The following is an 11,287-nucleotide window of genomic DNA, read 5'->3' on the forward strand; positions in this document are numbered from 1 at the left end:
TTTTTTTGTATTTAAATCTAATTAAAAAAATTATATAACACTTTTAATTAACCACAATAATGTTCACTATAATATTAAATTTAAATCAGAACATTTCTAAAGGAAACTGTTATTTTTATATTATTAAATAAAATAAATTAATTATACATCTTATTGTAATAACATTTAATAGTAACCGCAATAATAATAAATAATAATAATAATATATACGCACAAATCAATCTTATGATTTCAAATTAATTTGAAAGAAATTATCAAATTAATTTGAGAGGAAGCTACTTGGCAAGTCTGTTTTTCACCCTATTATTTTAAGTTGAAAAGTGATTACTGAAATAATGAGCAGTATATTAACATTAATGAAAACGCTAAATGATATTACCCAGTATAATATGACTTAAAATAAAACACATTTATATTTTGGTGCTGATGAAGCAGTGTCTGTACCTTATTGATGGAACTATGGACAAGAAAAGATGGGAAAACGCCGCTCAAGAGGGCAGTAAGACGCACTGCCGCCCTCTGGTGCCGCAGCGTGACTGACCTGCTGAGCTACACCACTGTAGACATCCTGAGGCAGTTCACAGGGCATGAGGTTCACCGAAGTAGCACCAATCACATCCCGCCCGAGGGCAGCATAGTGCTGCAGGCCGTTGCACGAACCGTCCTACGAGAGAGAGACAGAGAGGATGCATATTTAACAGTTTAAAGTAGCTTTAAAGTCTACAACTTATACCTAAACAGCAGTTAGGTTTATAAGTAACTTGTATTTGAACAACAAAAGTTGGCTGGTCTTAATTTATAACAACTGTAAAGTAAAGATTCATTACCTGATGTACTGGGAAATAAGAGATGAATTTGGTGTGGTCGGGTGAGCGTGAGGCATTTGCTATCTCCATACAACAAGCCAGTGCCTGCCACGGCTCATCTGCATTCATCCACCATTTGCGACCCTGCAAAATAGGGCTGTGACTCTTTAGGGAACGAGGAATGTGACAATCATTTCAATAAAACACAAAAATATGGCTCAGTCATAGCTCATAGCCTGCAGTGTGATGCGTTCGGATCTGAATGTACTGAATACATTGAAGGTCTACATGCAGAGTAAACTGAGGTCTGCAATAATAAAGCCTGAAAATGGTCTGCAAATATATCCGACTGCAAATTTTAAGAGCGAACCTGAAGATAAAAATTAGAGGATTGAAACAAATCCTGTACTATAAGTATCATGTTTAATAGCATATGATGCTTGTATTATAATAATATATCAAATGTTGAATGATATAATACATATATTCTGTACTGTATATTTTCTGTAATTGTATTATATGTTTCGTTACAATATATATAATAAATGCATATATAACTATATACTGTAGGATTATGACCCAAAAATTAATCGCAGGTCTGTTTTCATACCATGGACACTGGGAAAATAATGCTAAATGCAGATTAAATGCACAACTAAATATAATTGTGTATAGTCAGGAAATTAAATAAGCTTATGCAGTTCGTGGTAATATTAATAAACTAAAAGTTGATTTTATTTGTTTTGTACGATATGCATTTTGGGGCTATGATTCTATCATTTTATTTAATAATTCAACAATTATTCAACTATTATAACTATTACTATTGTTGTTGTTAATAACAGTAAATTGAACAACATTATTATTACTATTAATAATAATAATAATAATAATAATAAAACATTAAATTTAAATATAAAATTTAAATGTTTATTTATTTATTTTTATTATGATTATTGTTAATACTAGGAACAATAATAATAACAACAACAACAATGATAATAGTTATTATTATTAATAATAAATTAAATAATTTTATTATTATAACCACCTTTAATAAAATATTGAAATTGAAAATTTAATCATATCAAAATTACTATTATTATACTATTATAATTACTATTATTAGTATTTTTTATTTAATTATTCCAATAATAATAATAATAATAATAATAACTATTATTATTATTTACTAATATTATTATTATGAATATGCCCTAATACTCTTGTCAGAGAGTTAGCTGATAATAATAATAATAATAATAATAATAATTATTATATTTAATACTTTTCCCTTAAAATTTTTTATTACAATTATAATACATTTAAATAATTATAACTAGTATTATTTATTTATCTCTATCATCAACATCATCATCACTCATTGCAATTCCATTGCGTCACTAGTCGTACATAAGTTCATCCAGCTGTACAACTCCTAGTACATAAGTAAGGTAAAGGTACTATTAAAATGCTTACGTCAAGAGGACGGTCTGCCGAGTCTAGGATGTCCTCCATGATACTCTCAGCATACTCCAGTCTTCCAGCTAGTGAGCTACGCTTCTTCAACCCCGTGAGGTTCACCAGATGGATCTTCAACCAGTCGAGGCCTTTGGGCCCGAGAGGCCGTCCCTCGGCAAACAGCAGCAATCCCCTGGTCACGTCACTACCAAGGTGGTTAAAATAAGGCGGCCGTGGGTAGGTACGCCCTCGGAAGTCCATATTGTGTGGAAACCAAAAGATCTCGTCCCTCATGTGATTGGCAATGGACAACTTATACAGCGCATCCATTCGGAGGCTGTGCATCTCCGCCACCTTCTTCTTGGCTTTGACTCCCTCCCGTTTCATGTAGGCCTTCTCGGCCTGAGTATAAGACGGGTCGTGAGGGTTGAAGCGAGGAACCTCGGGTGCTTCGGAGAGAGGTGGAGGGATGCAGAGCTTGTCGTTGCCTTTGTCATTGAAGATTGAGATGATGATGTCCAACAGGGGCTTGTTGATCTTCCAGGGACAGTTGCCCACCTGATTGAGGGAGTCCAGCACGGCATGAAGATCCTCATCTCGGCTCTTCTCCAGGAGAAGTTGGTGTTGGATGGCTCCATCGGTGGAGCGCATCAGCTTGGTTGGTGTTAACAAGTAAGCACCGCTCTTTGGGGACGTCCAGGGAACAGAAGGACACAGCATGGGCATGACGTAAGAGTCGAATGTGAGTTTGGTTTCCATCGCAACCCTCTGGATTTGTGTCACAATAGGATGTGGTTTGATGAAGCCAATCTGATGTGGATGCCAAAGAGGAGAACAAATGAAAATCAAGACTTTCCTTAAAGGTGTCACAAAAAGGACGTTTAACATGGACAATTAAATCCTTAAATGTCGTGACAGGTCTACATTAATAAACATCTTTCATCGCTAGCTCCCAGCAGGCCTGTAACCCACCTCAAATAAACCAGAGATGATTTATGAGTGCTACTGGTAAAATGTTTATGGTGCACAACAGACGTAACTGTCTTTGAGAGACGGATAAACAACTTCTAATCAAAGAGAAAGAGAAAGCACATGTACCCACACAAATGCCTACAAAATAGTCCCAGAAACACAATGGGTGTGAGTGCTGAATCATGAAAATTAATATATCATTTTACTATAAGGTTCAGTTGACATGATCTGTTTGTATGTTCTGGTATAAACAAGCAAGGATGGGTATTGATGAAGATTTCGCAATTTGCTTCTGAATTTGATTCTGATTCATTTGGGTAATTACAGTGATTCAGTATTCAGGGCTGTGTTTCAGACTGATCTGAAGCGGTAACATGTCTTTTTGAAGTATTCATTAAAGGAATTAATTCATTAAAAGAGTTAAGCCCCGTTCACACCAAGAACAATAACTATAAAGATAACTATATTAGCGTCCACACCATCGAACGATATCGTCTGTTTATTCTAAGCGCACACGCATCTGCTGCTTTAAATTCTGAAGCTCGTTACAGCAGGATGGATTCTGATTGGCTGTCAATGTTTTATCGTTCATCAGCTGGAGAAATATATATTGTTTATCTTTGTCTTTATTGTTATAGTTGTGGTGAGGACTCGGCTATTCTTTAATATTGAGAACGATTTTTAGAACTATATCTTTATCGTTACCTTTATAGTTATCGTCCTTGGTGTGAATGGGCCTTTAGTCATGAATCAGACTACACTGTTCCTTGCTGTATATCTTGTGGATTCACTAAAAAATAATAGAAAATAAATAGAGTTATTTGCTCGTAAATCGAACGACACTGGTCGTGCTGTATGTTTTTCATTCACTAAAAAGAATCAAAATCACAAGAGTCATTTGTTTCATGAATCAAGACTAAACTACACTAAATTCACTAAAAAAGATCCAGCTCACAAGACAGAAAACTGGATTTGTCAAGTAATTTCACTAGTCTAAACCTCAAGAAGAAAAGATGGAGATCATCTTGCTACAAGGTGGCATTTTAAATGTCTCGAAAAGGAATGTGAATCCACTCGACAGCATTCATGCCACATGAATAATCCACAGACACGCTAAACTGAGAGCTCTTCCCTGCTGCACGGGCCATCTGCAAGCTCAGCGGAGGAACGGGAGTTAAGCTTTGGGTCTTTGAAGTTCATGGAGCATGCCAAGAGGCAGGGCAGCAGCGTCAGGAATGAGATTTCGAGGACAAAAAGGAAATTCTCACAATCTTTTTGGGCTCTTCCTCCCTCTTTTTGCAATCCCTCGGCGGTTAATCAAACGGGCAATTAAGAGGACAGTAAAAAAGAGATTAGTTTCGCCACAATCCGTCTTCCTCCGCTGACCTGCGATCACTCGCACAGGAAAAAATTATTCCATAATTCATGAAAACATGCGTGTCCGTGAGAGGATTTAGATGGGGAATGGATGGTTTATGACACAAATTTTAATGGACAGTCATTTGACTGTCTAGCCATGAACAGCATTCAATATGGAAGCAAAAACACTTCAGGGATGTGCAGTATTTTAACTAGTACAAATTCGAGTCCAGCTGGTCTCGACCTCTTACCTTATGATTGCTGCGGAACGTGTACATGTGGTAAAGGATGGGGATGAGCTTCTTATCTTGAGCAGGATTGAGGATGTTGCTCCAAATTTTGAGCTCATGAACCATCAGGTCAACCAGTAAGCTGCCCAGCTGCACCATCAGAACCATCGGCCAAGGGGTGTCGTCACTTAAAAGAGAGGGACCGCTGCACCTCTCCATCTCAAGACTCGCCCAATAGTCCCGCAGCAGCATGCCATTGGTCTATGATGAAACAGGAGGTGATAAAATGTAAAAGCAAATTTAAATATTTGATTCGAGAGCAAACTGAAGGTGTCAGATCTGGTCAACCAAAGCTTGTACACCTCAGTGTCATTCGCCAGGAGCTCAGCATACGAGTTGTAGATACTCCCAAGCTTCTCAATCATCTGACTGTGGCTCTTCTGCCGGATGGAGTACAAATTGTAGACTCGGTTTCCCATCTCCTCCGCCATGATAAGCAAAGATTCACCACTGGGTGACTGCTTGTCTAAACTCTACAAAAAATGTGGAGAGAAATATCACTTTAAAGGTACACCAAGTACGTCTTTTCCTACTCGAAGAGAAACAAAAAGTATCTGAAAATGTTAAAATATGACCATATTTTTTTTTTATGATCATATTTTATGTAAAGTTGGTACCTGAAGCATGATGTTCACATAATCCTGATCATCCAGGATACACAGGTATGGGTATATGCAGGTACTCCAGGACTTCTGGCTTTTGCTGGATAATATCCGTTTCTTTTCCTTCAGTGCATGGAGGAGAGCTTTCTCCCAGTGTTTGCGCCGTGTTGCTAGTAATTCTCTCTATAAAAATATAAATGTTTTTTGTTTTTTTTTCATAATTCAGTATGTGCAACAATATTAATGAACAAATGAAAATTGAAATGTTGGCAATTAAGACAATAAATTTACTTCAACAAAGAGGTTAAATATACTTCAGTACAACCAATATCATAATGTAAACAAACAATTTTACTTTTTTTATATACACTTCAAATACATGTTTTTGTAAATAATTTAAAATATAAAACAGGGTATAATGTAAAAAAATAACTTTAACATGAAAACAATAAAAAAACTTATGCTATTATTATTATTATCTTTTTAAAATATGTTTTGTTTACCTGCATGCCATGTGAGCACTAGGCGCTCAAATGAACATGCAAACGGCTGTTATAATATTGAAATATTAACTTAAAATCTCACAGGGACTTCAAGTAAATATTTTAGGAGTTTAGCGGACAAAAAAGTTTGGGAATCCCTGATATAATACACTACTTTTCCCCATTACAGTAACATACTGAGAATTTGGGGAGAGGATGTGCTTAATTGACATGAAAATAAAGTGTCTTAATGCTCCTAAAATAGGCTTCATTATCATTTCATTACAGGCTTCAAATGACTAATTATATATTTTTTCCTTTGGATTTTAGGGTGAAATGTGACATTTCTGGACAGTTTTCATGAGATTCACTCAGCTACCATTTGTGGCCTTTACGTTACACCATATTCTCCTCTCAAGCAGCCTGTGGCTTTAAAAAATAAAATCTCATTTAAATGTAGATGTGAATTCTATGCACAACACAAATCGGGTTCGGTGGGCAGTCAGTGCCGCCCGGTCGAAAGTGGGTCATCTCTTTATCAGGATGCTTTTCTGTTTCCCTGCAGACTGGGGGAGCAGGCAGATGAGGGTCAGTTATGCTGACCCTCCGATGGAAAGATGACTCTCTCTCTCACAGGGCTGGTGGGGACACATTACAATGCATTTCTATTCCATTAAACCCTAGCGCAAATGCTGCGGGACCACAGGAGACATTTCTCGTGAGGGAACGCAGACAGCGGAGCAAATGTCAGTTTAAAAAGCAGCTGGATTGTGGAAATATGACTACTTTCAATGCATGAGCTGGAAACTTTCAAAAATGTCTGCGTTTAGCCAATGGATCATAGCTTAGGTGCAAATCTGGATCCTAAAAAAATACAACATGTTAACTGTTGAAAGGAAAATCATCCACACGCGTGTATGTGATTTTGAAAGGCCTCTTTATGGTAGTTTCCTATACTTGAGGATTCCCACTGTGCTTGTTTCAGAGAAACCAGTCATAGCAATATTAACTCTGGCCCACAAACGGACATAAATAATTTGGTGTAAGGGAAAGTGGGGTAAGATGTGCCACCGGTTTTTTTTTTTTACTTATGCTGCCCTCCCCAAGTGTAATGAAGTAAAAACTAATATTCCTTATAAAAAGTTGTGTCCAACTTACACAAGGAGAGAATTCAATCATTGGGGAATACGAGAAAACAATCTACATTCCATTCGAATTTCCATCCCATATTTTGCAGCATATTAATACATTTGAACATTTTTTAAAAAGTACTTTAACAGTGGGCTTTTTCAACATTTTATAACATTATTTACTGTATCTATACCATTTCTTAGCACTGGCACATCTTACCCCTAGCTACCATTTTGGGAAAAATGCTTCATTTTCTAATCCGTAGCTAATCTTTAGCCAAATTTACATGTTTTATACAATTGCAATGCACCAACACATTTTTAGACCTGGCTAAATTAGTTTTAGTCTAAAAAACAGCTATATTTTAACGGCTTGTTCTAAATATATAGACATGTGACTAAAATAATGCAGTCTGCTAGATTACTAGACACAACTTATACACATCTTACCCCACTCTGCCATAAATGCAATAACGGTAACTTCATGATTTTTCAAATTAAATCAGACAGGTTGTGGTTTCGTACCATTTTGGCCATGTTTTCGGTGACAGGCTTTAAGGCCTCCACTGAGTCAATAGTGATGGTAGTGGCTTTCTCCATAGCCAGCTGAAGACTAAACCGGTCCCGCAGTTCTTTCAGGCTGAAGTCCAGTTTAGGATACGTGACACCTTCCCTCTGAAACACACAAGATAGGAATTAAGTCAGTAAAACCATAAAATAAATGCAAATCAAATGTACTTTGCTACTTAGTTTATTAAAAGGAGAAATGCAACTATCTGAGATTCAAATATGGTTCTATTACCTTTTACTTTATATATATTTTTATTATTAGTAACAATTTTAGTAGTATAACCTATGCTGAATTAAATGAATTAAATCAATTGTACTAAATTAAGATGTTAAACTGACAGTCCTACTATTAACAGCAACACTGACTGCAAAACATTGTGACATTTGCTTTACTATTTTTACATTTATTAGTAAAAACTGTATTAGCGTAATTTAATGCTGACTTTCCAATGCAAAATTTTCACTTTTTAATTCTTTTAGCAATTTTTAATTAATTGTACTACAATAATGTTTTAAATTGACATCCTTAGTATTAACATACTAACTGCATAATATTATAACATCTACTTTGCTGATTTTATTTATTAGTGACAATTATATTATTTTATAATTATCCTTACTTTCAAATGTAAAAGTTTTTTTTAATTAATTGCAATAAATTAATGTGTTAAACCGGCAATCTTATTATTAACTAACTGCATAGTATTATAACATCCTTGCACAACCAGTGTGTTTTGTGTGTGTTTGCGTTATGTGTGTACAAAATCATAACAGAGCTCAAGATGATCCGCTAAATAATGAGCGCTGAGAATCATCATCGCCAGAGGCTCTAAGTTTAATATTACTGGCTCCTTATAACTGGATATGAAGGATGAGAGGGTTTAAATCTCATTAGGATAAACATAAAAAAAATGATCATTTATTTGACTGCCAATTATGGAGACTATTTACTTCAACCTTTCACAGGCTGCACAATTTGTTATGAGTCCCGATCGAAAGAAGCCATTGAACTTTACGGCCCAATTAAAGAACCAAAAATCTTTATGTTTAAGTGCACTTATATATTTAAAAGAACCAAGTAAACTAGCTAACTAAAATAACCATGCGGATGTTAAATCTGTTTTTTACCTTTCAGGTACAGCCAATTAAAATCTAATGAGGTTGAACAGTCCCACTCTCTCAAGTCTGGCCGGCAGCCAAATGTGTGGCTGCATAAAATACGAACTGTAAATACGGCATATATTATAGCAACAGCTTGCTAAGTGGTGCAGAGATCGTGTTAATGTGGGCTGTGCGTTGACATGTGCAGTCATTTATTATTCGAGGGGAGGCGTTGTCGTCCTGCACAGACATCTGGGAATTATCACCAAACACATCATGGAAGGGCTGGGACAGAACAGGCCAGCCGGAGCGTTAATACTCACAAGGAGAGAGCGACTGCTAAATCTGCCCTCAATAGAGATCACATGGACACCAGCCAAAGCAAGCACAAAGGTTGTGGAGGGATAAATCATGCCCACAATGATGACTACTACAGCCCGGCCAGGCAGAACACAAGATGCAGTGTATGGCTCAGCAGAGGCCCTTATTTCCTAGGTCCACAGCCCTGACAGGGAGAAGCACGTGTGGTGACCTCTGTGTTAGGGATGTGTCGTTCCAGTCTTCAATGCTTTAGTGAGGTTGTACGAATAAAGGATGCATAGGGAGGCAAGACATTTATGGCAATGCAACTATGTGAGGTAACAACTCAGATTATCTAAACCTGGTGAACACAACATGATTTTGAAGTCAAAGATACATTTCAAGAATCGTAAAAAGAGGTAAATGGAAATAATTGGTGGTATTTGATCACTTGTGCTCACTGACAGCCAATTAATTGCCTTGATGAAACATTAATTGTGAATTTTGACAGTGACAATGACCATATTTTTTATCCTCTCAAGGCGAAACTTTGTGAACATTCACTTGCTATGAGCTAATCTGATCATGATCATGAACTGAAATTGATCACTGGTCGACACGGTCAATCATTACAGTAGTACTATGACAAATATTTTACAGTCTGAATTAAGACAGTTTATCTTAAATTAAAACAAAACATTAAAATATTCTAAACAATTATAAAAATTAAAAAAAATCACAAAACTGAAAAAATATGCAAGCAGTATATTTGAACATGTAGCTACGTTAACAGAGTCAATAATTACAATAGTACTGTTATGAATATCGTACAGTCTGGCGTAAGATCACAGTTTTGTTTTGGCTTTTTTCAGGACAACAATCATAAACGACAAAGGAATAAAATAAAATAACTACAAAAAATAAAGAAAAACTAAGCAAACAAAACATAATAAAACAAAGCACAAGAAAGCAAATCACAAAAAAGCAAAGTAAAACACAACAACGAAGGGGACAACACAACAAAGCAAAGCAAATTCTAACAAAAAGCAAAAAAAAAACAAACAAACAAAAAAACACGTCACACAAGTAAACTTCTGCCATCTACATAAACTGCATACTAGTACTGTTATGCATAATGTACAGTCTGGCGTAAGATTTTGTTTTGGCTTTTATCAGGACAACAATCATAAATGATAAAGGAATAAAATAAAATAACTACACAAATAAAAAACAAACAAACAAAACACAATAAAACAAAAGCACAAGAAAGCAAAACAAAGCAAATCACAAAAAAACTAAGTAAAACACAACAACGCAGGGCACAACACAACAAAGCACAGCAAATTCTAACAAAACAAAACATCACACAACAAAACGTCTGCCAACAACATATTTTAAAAACAAATTTAGCCTGTTGGGCATCTCTGAAAAGTTGCTAACAGAATTTCTTTACTGATTAGTGCTAAGAGTTGCAGCATTTCATCTCAGTCCTTCACATGACCCAGTTGTTCTGTACTTTCCAGGAAAGTTTCCATTCAAGGTGTTAGGCAGCGGGGTGTGGGTTACAAATGAACTCATGTGCACCTGCGGTAATGAATCAGTTGGGGAGAAAGGGGGATGGCGGGGAATTGGTTGTGGGGCAGACTGGCTCAATAAAACCCCCCAGTGTGCCCAAAAATAGAGCGGGCACCTCTGTATGAAGGAATTATATAGCAGATGACAGCTGACATGGTAGTGAAACTCGTCATTTTGACACACAAGACGAGTTCAGGCAGGTCTTTTAATGTTGACAGAAAAGACAGGTATATAGTTCTATGAAAAGCACCACCTGTTTTATAATACCAGCCTCCACTCCAACTCCATTTTAGCAGTGCAATTAACCTGTTTTACAACCAATTCACTAGCATTTCACGATGAAGGTTTAACACAAATGGTCATATCTATATATGAAAAACCCTAACGTGAGGAAAAAGGACAACAAAGTCTTTAATGAGTAGTAAAATATGTACAGTCTAGGGTGTTGTAACACCATAAACACTGTATAGCACCAGTAAAAATTCACAAGATCAAAAAAAAATAAATACACACAACAGACAGGACAGATTTGAATAAAAAAAAAACTGAATGAATAAAAATAAATAAAAGTGTATTTTATAAATAGAATGTAATAAAGTAAATATGATATAAAAATACAGCTGTATAATATATATATAT

General features: G+C 35.9%; 1 protein-coding gene across 2 annotated transcripts in view; it reads right to left on the bottom strand.

Moving 5' to 3' along the window:
* The window catches only part of polrmt (polymerase (RNA) mitochondrial (DNA directed)), a 55,879-nt gene that overhangs the window by 27,574 nt on the left and 17,018 nt on the right, over positions 1 to 11,287 (bottom strand). For both annotated transcript variants that reach the window (XM_016256108.1, XM_016256107.1), the window contains exons 6-12: positions 7,628 to 7,777; positions 5,506 to 5,673; positions 5,191 to 5,361; positions 4,850 to 5,089; positions 2,286 to 3,077; positions 828 to 950; positions 542 to 664 (exon numbers count right to left, since the gene is read on the bottom strand). In XM_016256108.1, the coding sequence (XP_016111594.1) occupies positions 542 to 664; positions 828 to 950; positions 2,286 to 3,077; positions 4,850 to 5,089; positions 5,191 to 5,361; positions 5,506 to 5,673; positions 7,628 to 7,777 (1,767 nt within the window). The remainder of the gene's footprint in view (positions 1 to 541; positions 665 to 827; positions 951 to 2,285; positions 3,078 to 4,849; positions 5,090 to 5,190; positions 5,362 to 5,505; positions 5,674 to 7,627; positions 7,778 to 11,287) is intronic.

This window comes from Sinocyclocheilus grahami, unplaced genomic scaffold (assembly GCF_001515645.1).
Source record: "Sinocyclocheilus grahami isolate Dianchi unplaced genomic scaffold, SAMN03320097.WGS_v1.1 scaffold1397.1, whole genome shotgun sequence".
NCBI lineage: Eukaryota > Metazoa > Chordata > Actinopteri > Cypriniformes > Cyprinidae > Sinocyclocheilus > Sinocyclocheilus grahami.